The 17,654-nt window shown below is 48.2% G+C and overlaps 1 protein-coding gene across 1 annotated transcript in view; it reads left to right on the plus strand.

Annotated features, from left to right (window-relative positions):
- Positions 1-17,654, plus strand: part of HYDIN (HYDIN axonemal central pair apparatus protein) — a 2,467,744-nt gene that overhangs the window by 1,144,277 nt on the left and 1,305,813 nt on the right. The window contains exon 31 of the mRNA XM_085640020.1: positions 12,551-12,675. Within this exon, the coding sequence (XP_085496146.1) occupies positions 12,551-12,675 (125 nt within the window). The remainder of the gene's footprint in view (positions 1-12,550; positions 12,676-17,654) is intronic.

The following is a 17,654-nucleotide window of genomic DNA, read 5'->3' on the forward strand; positions in this document are numbered from 1 at the left end:
AGAATAGGCCTAGGCCTAGGGAATCGCTGGGGCTACACTACACTAGCGTTAGTTAGGAAGTGGGAGGCCCACGGGATTCGGGTGCAGAGTGGAAACACTCACGCGTAATGCGTAAAAGTCAATAGCAATAGTACAGTTTAGAAAACGGTAGATTTAGGACACTTCCGGAGTAGCTAGGAAGTTGAGACTTGAAAACTAGACACTAGGATAGTCACTATCCTGATGAGCACCGGAGTACCCAAGTTACCTAGCCCACAGGCTGCGGGTGCATAGGGGTGAAGATGCGTCGTTTTCGTCGTCGACTCCTATGGATGCCTGAAGAAAGATGCTGACAGGCAGTCAGTGAAGAGTGTCCGGTGGATCCCAAGGCTGGGATCAAGAAGAGAGGAAACCTGCAAGCAGAAGGGACAGAGTCAAGGTCACCAGCCAGTGACCACGTGGAACCAGGAAGGAACCAGGCGATGTCGTGAAGATTGCAGGTGAAGGTGAAGCTTGTCGCTGCAGCCAGGAGGACCAGGAAGCGTCGAGGACGACCAGGACCAGGAGGCGAGCTGTCCCACGAAGGCTCTTGCTGTCGGCGGCGTCGAAGTTGGACTAGGACTCACCAAGCCTTGGCAAGCGGAACCCACGAAGAACGGAGGACTTGCTTCTGGTGCAGACCAGGAAGGTCTGGGGTGCTTCTTCTTTGCAGAGAAGCGGGAGCCAGTCTGGAGGAGCCAAACCAGCGCAGAAGATTTCAGGGTGCGTCGTCACAAAGGCCACTAGCCAGCGGGCAAGCAACCGGACAGACGCGGCAAGCAGGAAAATGCTGAAGGGCCCCACGCAGGACTCGTGGAGTGTGGGGGGCTGATCTTCGGTGCAGATGGTGCTTGGGGTTGGGGCTTCTCAATCCCCGGTGCACAACTTCGAGGGTACCTCAGAAGCTGCGCTTTAAGTTACTAGCCACTTTTTCCAGGTAGCCGGTCCCATGTTGCTCGTCGCCTCCACGGATCTCAGCTCTGCTGTAGATGTGGATCAGGGTCCGAGAAGTCTGGAAGTCAAGGCTCTGGTCAGGCTCTGCAGTCAGTTCCTCGTAGAACGTGGGCAAAGCAAAGGGTAGTCTCTTGATGGTGCCTGTTTGCACAGGGTAGCCACTCCTTGGCTACAAGGGAGATTCTTCAGTCTTCTTCTTTCGTCGAATGTCGAAGGTCCAGAGTTTCTGTTCAGTTTTGCAGGTTCAGGATAATCTAAAGTCTTGAGGCCCAACTCCCACTCTTATACTAATCTGGGGGGCTGGGATACCTGCTAGGTCACGCCTTATGGGTGGGACCTGGGAGGGGGTGGTTACACCCACTTCCCTTTGTCCAGTTTCGCGCCAGAGCTGGGGCTGGAGTGCCCCAGCGCCGGTTTGAACTGGACTATGCAAGGAACACCTTGTGTGCCCCAGGCATGTCTCATTCCTTTCAGCCCACCCTGCCCCAATACACTAAAGGCTGTCTGGGGAGGTGCTAGCACCTCCCCAAGCAGGAAACCTATTGTCCAGGCCTCCCTGGCTGGGATCACTCCCAGCTGCAGGAGGTCAGACTTGTGTCGTGGCAGCAGCATCCATTTTGTGATGCTGAGGCTTTGGTCAGAGGCTAACAGTTGAAGTATGATTTTAACATGTCTTTCCCTCTAGAAGGGGGGAATAATATTCTCATGTCCAGAAATGGCATGGGGGTATTATTCCACAGTGTTAGACACCTTACACGACATGTTTCGATAAAGCCAAACCATAGTTACCATAACCGTCTAAGATTATAAGGCACTTTAAGAGTATATGGTAGGCTATATCATAGAACAGCTATAAGGACTTAGTTCCGAAAGCTGCAGACAGGCTCAGCTCATGCTAGAGCACCATCTCACATGTTACCAAGCACTCTGCCTCCAGGATTGTTAAGGCCTGCCATAGGAGTGACTGATAGGTACACATGTGTCTATATGTAAGTTAGGTATAGGAATACTACACCTAAGCAAGGGGTGATTACACGACCTTGCCCCAGCTGAGTGATCAGCCAGTTGTGTCAAAATGGAAGGCCAGGCCAGGGGTGGCATAATACATGCTGAAGCCCCTGGTAGGCCTAGGGTACACCTATGCCCTGGGTACCTAGGGTACACTGTACAGGGGCCAATAAGGTGATCCTATCCAAATGGGTTATGCACCTAAAGTACATTGTATTAATTTAGAGAGAGAACAGCAGGGCTGTGGGTCTGATTAGCAGGCCCACAGCCACATCTAAGTCGAAAACCAGTAAAGCAAAAGCAAAAAGTGGGGGTGAACATAGAAAGCAGACCCTACTCTCCTACACCCACGCATCTGTGACGCTGGGTCCAATATATATATATATATATATATGCCACCTCCCTTCGCTGGCCTCAGTTCCTTAGTTTCTGCACCAATCAATGCAAATCCAGGGCTTTACTTGTAATTGGAGATATTTAGCTTTTTCCTTTACATTTTCAACCATGTGCATACAATGTTGCCTCAATGTGCAGGTTCTAAACTAAGTAACAACCGTACCTAACAGATGCCGGCTACAGATCCTCAGGCTGTTCGTCTTTGGTACTTTGGAATTAGTCATGACTCTAAGTCTTGTTCCTCATGTGCCAAGATAAACAAAAAGGCAATCCATGACCACAAGATAAAGCTGTCTGTCACCCATTTGAGGAAGTCAAAGGCTCATTCTCAATCAAAGTCCAAGACATAGAAATCCCTTTTGAGGGTGTGGACACATTCTCATTCCTGAGGTCACTCTCATGTCTGGTTTTAGTCAAAGTCAGGTAAGTTGAAAAGGAGCAATAAAAAGCATGAAAAATCCAAACATGGGTCATCTGCGTTTCGCCAATCTCACCATTCACAGTCACATGACGCACCTGTCACCTCTAGACCACAAACTGTTCTTCCTCAGTGGAGTTTGCTTGAATGCTCATTCTGTAGTGAATTCCTTCTGAACGGGTGGCAATGTCGGAATAGCTTCATCAACTTAAAGTTAGGTATGGACAAGATCTTTGGAACCATATTGGGATGTACGACGGTACATCGCATGCAATTACTTTGCATGCCTTTTACACGCATTTTTTAGCACGCATGTTTTTACAGTGAAAATGCATTTAAAACGAATGCCAATACCACACATTATTTTTATATACTTAAAAACAATGTATTTGGGGGGGTAGACCCCCCACTCCCACCCAACTTACCTTAAATCTGTTGTATCGGCATGTGTTTTAAATGCATATTCGCGGTAAAAATATCTGCGCTAAAAATGCGTTCTAAAGGCTTAATGAGGTAAAAACCTCGTTGTAAAGGCTGTTTCCTCCATATTGGATCCACTGGAGCGTCTTCGGGCCTCATGGATCCAAGGAAGCCTGCATTTGGTCTACCATCAACGCATTGGTCATCTTCATCTCGTCTCGGGGTCAATGCTGTCACCAGCTCTGTTGAATCCAGATCTAACAACATCTCTGGCACCATCATTTGCACCGCGTGTGACACTGCTTTTGCAATGACTGGTGCCAGTGGCTCTAATTCTGGTGTTGATTACGATGTCGCCAATGCTGGTAGAAGATCTGATTGTTTTATCAGATTATGAACCCATGCTCCTCTGCCTAGACCTAGGTTATATGCTCATTCTGAACATGATTATTCAAGATAAGAGTTCATTTTTTATAAGTATTATCGGCCTTTTGAACAGGGTGATGTTAATACCTATCTTCAGGATACTAGTGGTGTGAACATCTCTCAAGACCCTAGCCTTGTTTCTCCTAATCTTGCTATTGCCAGTAAAGAGACAACAGCAGAAACTCCTGCTCTTTGGTCTGCCTGCTCAGGAGGTTAAGACAACTTTCCTAACCTAAGTCTTGAATCCCTCACATATCATTCAGGACCCTTGTGCCGTTCAATGAGGCACTAACAAATGTGCTGGTGCGCACAAATACGAAATCTGGATCGTGCCCTCAGGTTAACAGGCAAGTGGCACAGCTAGACAAGCCTGCTCCCATGGACACTATTTTTTTTTTTGCAACAGCATATTCTGGAGAGCCTTGTTGAACAGGCTTCTATGAGCTGTACAAACCCAAATGCCTTTCTAACCACCTCACATGATAGAGTCGAAAAAGATGAAGGCATTTGCAAAGAGAGTATTCTCTTCAGCCAGTTTTGGCCTCAGGTAGGTTAATACGTCATGTTTACTGAGGAGTTAGTCACATGCCTTATGGGACAAAGTAGCACATGTCCCGTCGGTGGTCCACTGATGAAATCTGCTAAATTTTGCAGTGTTTGTGTTTTTTAGGTTTAACTTTGTTTTATTGGCATTTGCTTCAATAGGAGTACAAACATTTCCAATGAGGACATACATACCTTTCGTGCATATCAAAATGAAGATAAGCCCCCTTTTGTGGGTCAGAATCTAGGAACCACATAAGCGCCTCAAAATCCCCCCCTGTACTGCCACACAAACTGTCATGCAAGCAGCCAAACGGTGAGGAATGTTGCTATATTGCCTTTTAGAAGAGTAAAAGAAACCCCCCCCCATCCTCCCCCCTGTCCCCAACACCCTCTCCCACCCCGAACTGGTGTGCCTTCCTAGTGTACCAAGATGTGGCATGGTGACAGGGTAAGTCCTGTGTGAATCTCCGCATGTTATGGTTCAGGGGCCAAGCGAGCGAGCCGGAGGAGGTGAAGATATTTAGCGCATGTAATCTCATTCATTTCCATCAACAGTAAAGCAAGCAGTGGCTGCCAGGCATCGTTAAAGCTGGCCATAGTGTTGGAAAGAGAGGCCTGTATACGTTGCCACCCAGTCGTGTCGGTCTCCTAGGTGAACCCCAATGTGATAGGATGTTCTGCGTGGCAGCTCCTAAAGCTATCCCCATCATCCTGCCTCGCCTGGACTTGAGTGGGTATGTTATGGGGTTGGGCAGTCCCAAAATCACGTAAGCCGGGAAACGCGGAATCTCAGTTTCAAATTGGCGATCGATATCATCTTGAACCTCTTTCCAGTAGGTTTGAAGCTCTCCGCATTCCCATAAAATATGTGCCAGGGTGATATCCTCCCCGCAGCCATGCCAGCACAGCGGACTACGTGCTGGATTCCCCCTATGCAGGCGGGCCGGGGTCAGATGCCAATACATGGCCACCTTAACTGCTGCTTCCCTGCTAGCTGTGTTATGCGCTGTGTGGTTCGTGCGATAATAGATGTCCGCCCACTCTTTGCTCGTCAGTTGTCTCCCCAGCTCCCTCTCCCACCTTCTCTGGCTTGCAGTTGGCTCCACGGGGGTCCCCTCCCTAAGCATGTCATAGATGTCAGATATCATTGCTTTGTCTGTGTTTTTGAGGTATAACCACTTCTCAAACTTAGTAAGCTTTCTAGCAACATTAGGGCGAACATCAGCGTGGAGGAGCCAATGTCTGAGCTGAAAATAGCGAAAACGCTCTGTGTCCGGGAGTCTATAAACGCTTTTGAGGTCTTGAAAGGGGAGGATGCCCTCCGGGTCAAAGAGATGGCCTGCTGACCGGCACTCAGATGCCCTCCAGACAGAAAAAGCCCTAGCGTCCACCACTGGGGAAAACTCTTTATTATCAAAGAGTGGGGTCATGGGAGAAGGGAATGTTGTCAAGCCCCGTCTCACCACCACTCCGTCCCAAGCTCGCAGCAAGGTCTTCATAACAGGGGAGACCCGAACGCCGGGGGGTCTGTGAGTCCGATTAAGAAAGGGGACCTTCCAGAGATCCATTTGAGCTATTGACCTATTTTGGAAAAGCCAGCTTTTTTCAGATTCAGGATGTTTCCACTCGACTAAGTATCGCAGTTGCGCCATGTGGAAATATTCAAAAACATTAGGAATGCCCAAGCCCCCCTCATACGGCTTCAGGTATCCCAAATTCTTGCGTAGCCGGGGTCTCTTCCGCCCCCCCCCCCCCCATATAAATTGATTGATAGCTCTCTGCAGAGCTGGCAGTGTCCCTGGGGCTGGCCAGACCGGAATGGTTTGAAAGAGTTACAATGCTCAGGGCAGAAGAGCGAGTGCCGTTTCCAATTGTTCAGGTCTTTGGCAGCACGCTGTAAAAATTTAGAGTAGTTAAGATGAACCGTATGGGACACCGACGCCGCAATCTCTATGCCCAAGTAGGGGATAGAAGAGTAAATGGGTATGCCCGCGTATCATCCATTAACCGCTAAGGGACCCGGGCCCTCCTCCCGAAACCATAGGACTGAGGACTTCCCAATATTAACCCGTAGGCCCGAAACCTGACCTAATTCCTCCAGTTCCTGCAAGAAGGCAGGGACCGAACATGCCGGTGATTCTAGGGAGGCGATGATATCATCGGCGTATAGACTAACGGCGTGCCGTTCTCCCCCAAATGGGATGTCCTTTATCTCTGGATTGTCCCTAATCCTCTGCGCCAACGGTTTTACATACAAGGCGAAGAGAAGGGGGGACAGCGGGCACCCCTGCCTGGTTCCCTGTTGCATCTCAAAAAGTGTGGAATCTACCCCATTCACTTAAGCACCGCCTTGGGGTTGGTGTAGCAGCTTGAAATCCATGCCCGGAACCTGTTCCCGAAGCCAAAATGTGCCAAGGTTCTGTCCAAGAAGCGCCAATCCACCCGATCGAACGCCTTCTCGGCGTCCACCGATAAGAGAAGAGCGTCCATTTTAGTGCGGTGGGCCTTATCTATAAGATGGAATATACGTTTTGTATTGTCGCTACATTGCCGGGCCTGTATAAAACCAGACTGATCTGGATCAATTATGCCCAGCATAAGGGGACCCAGGTGCGCTGCCAGTATCCCTGTGAATAGTTTGAGATCGACATTAATGAAATGGGCCGGTAGGAGCTACACTTGGAGGCGTCCTTAACTGGTTTGGGTAGTACCATTATAGAGGCCAATAGCATCTCCGGTGGGATCGTACCGAGGCCCGTGAAGGAATTGAAAAGTCGGGTAAGTACTGGAGCTAAGATGGCGCAGAACCTCTTATAAAACCCAGCCGAAAATCCATCCAAGCCCGGGGCCTTCAGGAGTTTAAGGCGGGAAATGGCTCCCACCACCTCCTCAATGCGTATGGGAGCATCAAGCACTTCACCGTTGAACTGGTTTAGCGCCTTCGTGTGTGCCTGTCGAAGGTAGGTATCTATCTGAGGAGTGGACGATGACCCCCCCAAGTAAAGAGCTGCGTAGAAGTCCCGAAAAGCCTGCGCTATTCCCACATCATCAGTGACCTGTCCTCCCTCCGAGTCGGTGATCTCCTTAACCTTGCCCTGTTGCGTCTTCGCCCTCAGACTACTAGCTAACATCCGGCCTGTTTTATCCCCTCCAACATAATAAGAATGCTTTAGGCGAAGAGCCACATATTCGGCTTTGTCAAGATCGAGCCCCGCCAGCAGGGCTCGTGCATTCTTCAGTTGTTGCCAAATCAGGGGAGCACCCGTTCGGCTGTGGGCTCTCTCCAGCTCAAGCACTTCAATCAATCAATCAATCAATCAATCAAGGAATTTATATCGCGCGCTACTCACCCGGAAGGGTCTCAAGGCGCGTGGGGGAGGGGGTCTGCTACTGCTCGAACAACCAGGTCTTGAGTTGTTTCCTGAAGGCGAGGTGGTCCTGGGTCAGCCGCAGGTGGATGGGCAGGGAGTTCCATGTCTTGGCCGCCAGGTAGGAGAAGGATCTTCCTCCGGCGGTGGTCCTCTGGATGCGTGGGACGACGGCGAGGGCGAGGTTAGCGGATCGTAGCTGGCGGGTGGGCGTGTAGAAGGTCAGGCGGTCGTTGAGGTACCTTGGGCCCATGTCATGGAGGGATTTGTGTGCGTGGGTGAGGAGTCTGAACGTGATCCTCTTGTTGACAGGGAGCCAGTGCAGGTCTCTCAGGTGGCTCGAGATGTGGCTGCGTCGGGGGACATCAAGGATGAGTCGGGCGGAGGCGTTCTGGATACGCTGAAGTCTTTTCTGAAGCTTGGCTGTTGTACCGGCGTAGAGGGTGTTTCCGTAGTCCAGTCTGCTGGTGACGAGGGCCTGGGTGACCGTCTTCCTGGTTTCTGCCGGGATCCATCGGAAGATTTTGCGGAGCATGCGGAGGGTGTGGAAGCAGGATGAGGAGACGGCGTTGACTTGTCTGGTCATCGATAGGGAGGAGTCCAGGATGAAGCCCAAGTTGCGTGCGTGGTCGGTTGGCTTCGGCGCGGTGCCTAGGGCTGGGGGCCACCAGGAGTCGTCCCATGCGACGGGCGATGGTCCAAGGATGAGCACTTTTGTCTTGTCCGTGTTCAATTTCAGGCGGCTGATGTTCATCCAGTCGGCGACGTCTTTCATCCCTTCGTGTAGGCTGGCTTTGGCGGTGTCGGGGTTTCTGGTGAGGGAGAGGATCAGCTGGGTGTCATCGGCGTAGGAAATTATGTTGAGGCTGTGTTGGCGTGCGATGGCAGCGAGGGGTTTCATGTAGATATTGAAGAGGGTGGGGCTGAGTGACGATCCTTGCTGGACGCCGCAGATGACTTTGGTGGCCTCAGAGCGAAACGGAGGGAGGCGTACTCTCTGTGTTTTGCCGGCGAGGTATGAGATGATCCATTCCAGAGCCTTCCCTTGGATGTCGGTGTCGTTGAGGCGTTGGACTAGGGTGCGGTGGCAGACAGTGTCAAATGCTGCGGAGAGGTCTAGGAGGATGAGTGCCGCTGTTTCACCGTTGTCGAGCAGGGCTCGGATGTCGTCGGTCGCTGCGATGAGGGCGGTCTCGGTGCTGTGGTTGGCTCTGAATCCGGACTGCGATGGGTCGAGGGATCCGTTTTTCTCGAGAAAGGCGGCCAGTTGTTTGTTGACGATCTTCTCGATGACTTTGGCAGGGAAAGGAAGGAGCGAGATGGGGCGGAAGTTCCTGAGGTCAGTTGGGTCCGCTGTTGGCGTGCTTCCAGCTTTCCGGGAAGGTGGCTGTGTCGATGGAGGTGTTGATGATGTCTCGGAGGTGGGGTGCGATGGTGGAGGCTGCCTTGTTGAAGACATGGTGGGGGCACGGGTCGGTGGGAGATCCGAAAACAAGCTGCTTTACACTCCTTCTTGACTAAGCCTGAAGGCTGCTCTCCACAGCTACCACTTAGAGAGCTGTCTAAGTTTGTCCAAGACCACTGAAATCACCATAAGGGGCGCCTGGATTGGTACAGGGTACCCACTTACATAAGTGTGCACCATATACCAGGCCGGCTTCTCACAGTGGGGTCCTAGGTGCTGTGTCAAGAGCTCTGCACCTCTGGATATGGCTGGACAGCCAACTGATTTCTCTGGTGATTAACCATCTGGTGGAATCTTTAAATGCCAAACTGGACAAACTCACCCAAAGTTGTTTAATGGATCATAAATCGCAGCTGCACCTGGAGGTGGCACAAGCAGTCTTTCAACAATGGGGAGATCCTGGCTTGATCTTTTTGCCACTGCCAAGAAGGCACAGTGTCAGCCTTTATGCACACTGAGTTTCCAAAGCAGCTCTCGCTCAGAGATGCCTTCCATCTAGAGTGGTACCAAAGGGGATGATGGACGGAGCGTTTGAGTAAATCAAACTCTCACCCCCAGTCAACTGATCTGGGTTTAATCCATCATCATTCTTTAGCTCACTCCACCACCCCAGTTCAGACATGGCCATATGCAAATCAGTCTGACCCTGTGCCTCATGGGAACAGTCCAGCCCGAACTGCCAAGCCATGTCTTCCCTGGACCGGAAACAGGCATCCTGGGACCAGTTTCGGGTTCATAACCCTCATCAGCCAGGCTATCTTGAATCCAGTGGCAAAGTGAGCAAGGGACCCATGTCTGGGCATACCCTGCCAACTTATGGCGAACAAAGCGATACCAAAGGGGATGATGGACGGAGCGTTTGAGCAAATCAAACACTCACCCCCAGTCAACTGATCTGGGTTTAATCCATCATCATTCTTTAGCTCACTCCACCACCCAAGTTCAGACATGGCCAAATGCCATCTAGAGTGGAGCACAGGGCTCCTGTATGCCTTCCTGCCACTGCCTCTCCTCCCCGATTTCTGAAGAAGATCAGGAATAATCAGGGCCCAAGTCATCCTAGTGGCACCTGATTTGGCCAGGAGGTTGTGGTACCTGGAACTCCTGGGCCTGAGCACTGTTCTTCAATCAGGCTACTCCTCTGGGAGAACCTTCTGTTGCAGCAGAAGGGCAGGGTCTTGTACTTGAGCTTGCACACTTTGCTGTTCCATGCCTGGAGATTGAGCATCAACTGTTGATCTCCTTTGACCTGCACCCTCTGGGGTCGTTGATGTCATCTTGGCAGCTAAGTGTCCTTCCACAACACCAGTATACACCAGCTGTTGGGACAAGTTTGTGGATTGGGGACACTTTAGAGGCAAAGTTGTCTGCGGTTTTATTGATTGTTTCCTTTACCTTATCTAACAAAGCCTTGCTTTTGGCACTGTTAAGCGCTGGTTTTTGTCTCTTTCAGCTTTCCTGCAGTTGCTGGACCCACCTTTGTTATTCAAATGTCCCGTTGTGATAAGATGTGTGAAAGGTTTGCAACATTTGTTCCCACCAACAAACTTTGTGATGTCTCAGTGGTGCCTGAACTTAATCCTCACCTTCTTTACAGGCACCCCTGTTGAGCCACTGTACAATTGTACCCTCAGTTTTGTGATCTTAAAGACAGTCTTTCTCATCACCATGACATTGGCTAGGCATGAGAGTAAGCTCCAGGCTCTTTCTGTTAATCAACCTTCGACCCTGATGATTCGGTTTTGACAAACATAGCTTTGTTTCTACAGAAAGTTGTTACTCCTTTTCATGTCAGTCAGGCTATCACTCTTCCCGCATTCTGCACTCCATCTCATCCCTCTTAAGAGGAAGAAAGACTTCATCGCTTGGACCCTAAGACAGGATTGAATTTATATATCAATCATACAAGGTAGCATAGAGTGAATAATCTGTTCTTTGTAGGGTTTTCCAAATGAAAGAAAGGCAAGGTAGTGCAAAAAGTATGTATTATCTCCATAAAGATCTGCTATGCACTGGCTTAAAGCAGCCGCAGAAGGCATGCAGGCTTATTTTATCAGGGCCAAAACTGCTACCACTGCGTTAGCACATGGAGTGCCTGTCCTGGACATCTGTCAAACTGCTAAGTGGGCATCGGCATGCATGTATTCATGAAGCAGTACTACCTCGACAGTCAGGTCTGTCGAGAGTGGAATTTTGCTTGCTTGGTTCTGCAGGACTTTTTGGTATGAGCCAGTTCACAGACCCACCACCTTTGGAGGTATTGCTACGGTATCTAGTGACAAGGTGAATAATCCTCGGTTGGAGGTATCCTTCAGAAGAACAAGTTACTGCCCTTCAGTAACGATCTTTCTTATGGATACACTGTCTGACTACAGATTCCTCACTGACCCTTCCACCTCCCTATTCTATAAACTTGACTGTTTTCCCTCTAAAAAGATCCCAATCTAGAAATCTACACACTGGTCATACTAATTTACTGATGGCACTGCGTCTGATGGCAAGGACAGCCAAGAAAGCAGCTTATGTGAGCACGCATGAGTGGCAATAATATACAGCTCCACTCCTCACTTCCAGAACAGAACAATGTCTGCACAGAGCCACAAGACACCACCTAGTGGCGGACAGGAGAACTGGTCGAAAAGTTTCCGAATTCAGTCTGACGCCTAGGGATTATTCACAAGGTTAGTAATCTGCATTTAGATAGACCATCCATGAGAAAGATCTTTACCAATGGAAAGTAACTTGTTCTTCAGAGTTTTGGTGATTGGGTAGAAAAGGACTGTTTTATTGACAGAATCAATTTTGAGAATATTGATCGGGACCAAATCCAAGAGTAAATTGAAAGGGGAAGACGCTACGGTCAGAGAAAAATTATTAGCTGATTTGGATTGTCAAATCTGATTCAAACACTTATTGTATACAATATGACACTGTTGGAATAAGGCAGTATTCAATTTTGCTTCAGACTCGCGCTCAGAAACATTGTTTTTAAGTGAATACTTGAGTTTGGAAGCATTTCAGTGAATTATGTGGGACTTAGAGTCCTATTAACAAAGATATTTACATATGTAATCGATCCTTAGGAATGCAAGTGGAATCATTTATGGCTGCAAATTCAGTTTTGTGGTTAACATAACCTGAATCTGCTCTTGTAAATGGGGTTTCTCACACACAAAATCACACTAATAAAATATTACCTTTTTAGGTGGGGTTGTTGGCATTCAAGAATAAGGACCTTTCAAAAGTGGTGAACACACACAAAACGTTCAGGTCTTTCAGTATTCACCAAACATAGGCAAATAGATTGTTTTTAGGGTTGGGAATCTATGTGCAAATGAGTACTTCTGAAATTCCCAAAAAGTTGAAAATGTGCACCAGTAGACCTACAGGAGTAAATGTCCACATTTCTATTGGAGTGGAGCTCCTGATATGTTTCTTTGAGTAGATGGATGCAGTAGGCAGCAAGAGTTCAAGTGTTCCCAATGATTATGAAAAATGTCCCTAACTTTTTGTCCCCTGTGCTTCTTCCAGCACGACAGCCTACTGCAGATGGAGTTGGAGCGGCTGCTAGTCAAAGAGCATGCTTTGGAACAACTCGCATTGATCAGTGCCTCCCCAGCCGAAGACATTCAGTGGTCTTGCAAGAAACTCGTCAAGTTAGTTTCCATTCATCCTAAATGGAAAAAATCCTGATAAATGAAGAACAGCATTTTCAGCTTCCTGTCTGCAACTGCTGCATAAGTGTTTTCCATGACTATTTATTAAACTTGTGTTATAGCCCTATCAACTCCCAGAGGGAGTCTCCATATCCGATGAATCTCTTTCTGGCACTTAGTGTTCTCAGGAAATGTAAAATGCAGATTTTCCTAGTTCTGCTTTCTAAACTGCTCTTTGATCAATCTGGAAGGGGTGAATTCAGGGCTTTTCTGTGATGGCAATTCTTTTTTTGTATGAAAGTGAACTGATCTAAAGCTATGCCTTGAAACCTTCCTGTTAATGATTAGGATCATAGGTGGTTTGATTGTGTTTTTCTAATTTACAAGTTTCGTTATTTTAGCGAGAGGGTGGTAACAGATAGGCAGTTAAAGATCAGCCAATGACAGTGCTGTTGCACGGATAGCATCATGTATATCTTGAGGCATGCATACAAGGAGCGACCATGAATAAACTATAGAAAATCATCCTCATACAGAAAGCATTTGAGCACTTTTGCAAAAGACTTTGGAGCAGCCATAGATCAGCTGATGTGGACTCTCCCGGTCTTGTCATAGCAATAACAGTTGATAGGCAATGTGGAGGCATCTGCACTTGCATTCACTAAATAGCCAGTCACACTAGAACAAAGAGCAGCCACACATGGGCAATGGCAGAGCAGCTACTTGTAAGACAGCCCCGGATCAGTCTTAAACAATACTTGAATGACACGTCAGGCAAACAATTTTGGTCACTGGGGAGCTATGCAGTACTGTGAGAGAGCCCCTTCATGTGGACAGTCACTGAATGTACTTATTTGTTCTGCCCAATAGTAGATAAACCACTTTCAAACAGATACGTTCATTCTTCAATGCATCATTGGTGTGTGCTACATCAGCAGTTAGTAAACAGCTGGATTACAGAATTTGGGCACTCTGTGTGTGGGACGTAAAATAAGTGTTAATTTCAAATGCAGTGCTTTAGAGTTGATTATTTACTGAATGTGAGGTAAAGTTTAGTCAATGCAGTAGTGTTAGAAGTGTTTCCTTTCTTGACTCTAAGGTTAGAGTAATTTGTGTGAGTCAGGTGTTGGATTAGCTGTGAGGTTGGCAGTGATAATGCTTTAGCGAGAGGCAAGGCGGGGTTTAAGCCTCGAAGGCAAAGAGTGTGTTGAGTTTTAGTGTTGTGTTTCACAGTCTTGTATTGTGCCCCACTTGGGAGGTGGCTGATGATTTTCAGTTTTTAAACCATGTCTTAGTTCTTCACTGTAGAATGTGTTTGCTTGAAAGACAGTGTTTCAATCTCTCTGCTCCTGTTCTCGGCCTAAGTATTAGAAAAAGCCAATTCTCCCATCTCTGGAACAGAACCTCTGAATCAGCTCTTCCCAATCCGGATTCCGCAGCAACCGCAGCACTGAGACAGCCCTCCTCACGGCTACTAATTGTGAGAAAGTGGCTCTGTATATACTGTTCCCAAATAGGTACAGGGTGTACAGAGTTTACAGTCTCCAGAGGTTTGGCAGAGGCTAAAATTAGATATAACCTTACTCTCTAAAGTGGTAGCTTGGTCGAGCATTAAGGCAGTATCAGAGGACAGTGTAAAGCATTTGTTGCACACACTCAGTCAGCAAATGGTCTCACACACTCAATAACTGAACTCTAGGCCAATGGTTTATATATAAAAAAAGATATGCTTGTTTTATTTTAGAACCAACAATAGGTATTAAATATACTTTCTCAGAATGAGATGCTTTATATAAATTCTTTTGCAATATGCAATTGGCTTTTATAGAAAGTTACAAGTGGTTGCAATAGGCAACACAATTTTAAACACAATAATGCATTGAGTTCAATGGAAGTTTCAAGGTATTTGCAATAGATTACTTTTTGGATTACTTTTGGAATTCCAGGACTGGATCCTTGATTCAGTCCTGGGACAGTACTTAGAAACAAGTGATAAAAGTCGACTTAATTACTGTGATGATTTTTAGACAATATTTTGCTATTTTAAAAATTGACACTTAGAAAATGTTTCATAGAAAACACTCAATGATTCCCTATGGAAGAAAATTCAAGTTGCAGGTATAGTATGTTCTCATTACTTCTGTATTCCAGTACTGGGTGCCTAGACTCAGTACTGGGACCTTTATCCAAAACAGGCAAGTAATTACGTTTTCAGAAATTATACAATTTTTAAAGAATATTTAAAGTTTGCAGAAATTGACAGAAGAAATTTCACAGAAAAACAGTCAATGATTTCCTATGGGAGAAAATTTGGTTACTGGTAAGTACAGTTGTAAGTATTTTTCAGAGTCAATGCTGGGCACCAAGATCCAGCACTGGGAGCTCATCTAATAGCAGGTGAGTATTTTCGTTTTCGTTACTCGGCTGATTTTTGGTGAATATTTTAAGTTTTGAAAAGTCCACACTTAAATTTCAGGAAAAAACAGTCAATGTTACCCTATGGAGAAAATTGAGTTATCGGTTTAAAGGTAAGTACTCAACTGGCAGAGTTAAGGTTCTGGGCATAGACTCAGTGGTCTCCCAGGGTCAGGTAGGTACAGTTGGTTCATCTTCAGCGGCACAAGGGCGGCCGGGTGCAGAGAGAGTTAGGCCCACTGTTATCCTATGAGAGGTAGGGGGGCCTTGGTTGGTGGCTGCTGACTAGCAGGCCACGCGGCTGTGGGAGCTGGGCTCCTGGTCACTTACTCAGGGCAAGTGGGGAAGTAGATAGGTGTAGAGGTTGCACTGCCAGGGCCACTCGGGCGGCTGGGTGCTGGGTGCTTTTGAGCCTTCGGGCGCTCAATTGATCTCAATGGGAAAGCTCTGGTTTAGAAAAAGACTGCAAGCTCGGGGACGAAGATTCGTCAGGTGCCACCACCACTTCGAGAGGTAAGTTGGGTTGTTGGCGGATAGGTAGGTACCCCGGGATTGGGCACAGGGGGCCGTGGGGCGCCGGGTGCAGGGCTGCCTTTTGGTGTCGGGAAATCTTACCCTCTGTTGATCGCGGTCGGGGGGGGGCACCTGGTTCTGAGGCTGCAGGCTTCTTCAGGAGTGTCGAGGGAGGTCCTTGGGTGCCGGACTCGGGGTCACAGTCGCCGTAGGGTCGTCATCGTGGTCTTTGTTCACTCTGGCACAGGCCAGGCTTGGCAGGTGCAGAGTGTGCTAGGTTCGCGGTTCCGGGCTGCTGCCAGGGATTAGTAGTAGATTTTGAGTAGAGCCTCGACTCATGGGAGTCCCAGGGGGCTTAGAGTCAAAAAGTAGCCAGGTCCTTTGGGGTTTGTGAGGTTGCTGGCCACAAGAGATGCCGGGTTGGAGCAGGTTCGAAGGTCGACAGGCCGGTAGCCTCAGAACAGACGTGGATTGTAGGTTAGGTTTTTAGGGGGCATCTCTAAGATGTCCTCTGGGGTGCTTGGTACATTAAATCCCACACGCATCAGTGTGGGTTTAATGTGCTGAGAAGTTTGATACCAAACTTCTCAGTCTTCAGTGTTGCCATTATGGTGCTGTGGAGTTCGTGTTTGACGAGCTCTCAGCACCATGTACTCTTAAATGGCAGCACTGCACTTACAGTGTAGGGCACAGGGCTCCTGCTCCTGTGCCCACACCACTGGCATAGGGCACCCAGTTAGAGGGGTGACTGATGTATGCCATGGCAGTGTAGGTGGTGGGCATGGCACACAGGGATGTTTGCCATGTCGACTCTTTTGTTTTGTCTTGTACCCAGACACCCAGCCTGCAAGGGCAGTGTGTGTGTGTAAGGGTACTGGGCCTCTAAGGGTGGCACAATGAGTGCTGCAGCCCTTAGAGGCCTTCCCTGGTCACAAGGCCCTGGGTACCTAGGGTACCATTTACCAGGGGCTGACATGTGGTCAGGGTTTGCCAATTTGTGTTGTGTTTTAGGGAAGGAACATAGGCCCTGGGCACCTGATTGGCAGGAGTCCAGGGCACACTCAGTCAAAGTACATTCAGCAATTCAGCAAAAAGTGGGGGCATACCATGCAAGAAAGATGGCACTTTCTCACACCGATGACATCCAAGTTCTACTCAACCGAGGAGAGACTCCTAGACCTCTAGGTGGCCTTCAATAGGGTCTTCCACCACACACACACACATACCAAGGTTGCACAACAAAGGCATCCAAGGTGCCGCTCTCAGCTGAATTGCCTCTTTCTTTATCAGGAGAACGCAAAAAGTCCGCCTTCACCTCCAAACCCAAGGAAGTAATCTGTGGAGTACCCCAAGGACCCTTGCTCTTCAATACTTATGTGATACCTCTGGTCTGCATCCCCATAACCCATGGATTGATTCAACATCATATCTTACACTCAGGACACACAGCTCATCCTCTCTCTTTCTAAATACACCACCAACATCAACTTCTGCAACTGCATGACAGACGTCGTCAACTGAATGAAGGACAGCTACTTGAAGATCAACTCTAACAAGACCGAGGTACTGATTTTCTTAAACTAAAGCATCCTGATGGCCATCAGAAGTCGGACCTACTCCTACTCCCACTGACCAAGCTAGGAACCTAAACATCATTCTGGAAAACAAGCTAAACATATCTTCTAACAGCAGATTCCTTACCATTGAATTTCCCAGGCATCAGGCTGGATCCAGAAACTTTTGCTCGAGCAATACCCCTTACGCGCGCCATCTGAAAGAGACACGTTAGTGATAGATTCCTTACCTTAGAATATCCCCAGGCGTCAGACTGGATCCGGAATGTTTTCGTCAGCAGTACCCCTGCGCTTCGGTAGGCGTCGTCGTACGGCTCCACGTACGTCGCTGGCGTCGTAGCCGCCGAGATGACATCGTCGGAACTACTTAGACGCGCCCACGAGCTCTGACGTCAGTTCTTTCTTTTTCTGCGCAGCAGCGCAGATCCGAGAGAAAGCGGTACCCCTAGTTAAAAGTTTTAACTTGGTTTCTGACAG

This window comes from Triturus cristatus, chromosome 12 (genome assembly GCF_964204655.1).
Source record: "Triturus cristatus chromosome 12, aTriCri1.1, whole genome shotgun sequence".
Classification (NCBI taxonomy): Eukaryota; Metazoa; Chordata; class Amphibia; order Caudata; family Salamandridae; genus Triturus; species Triturus cristatus.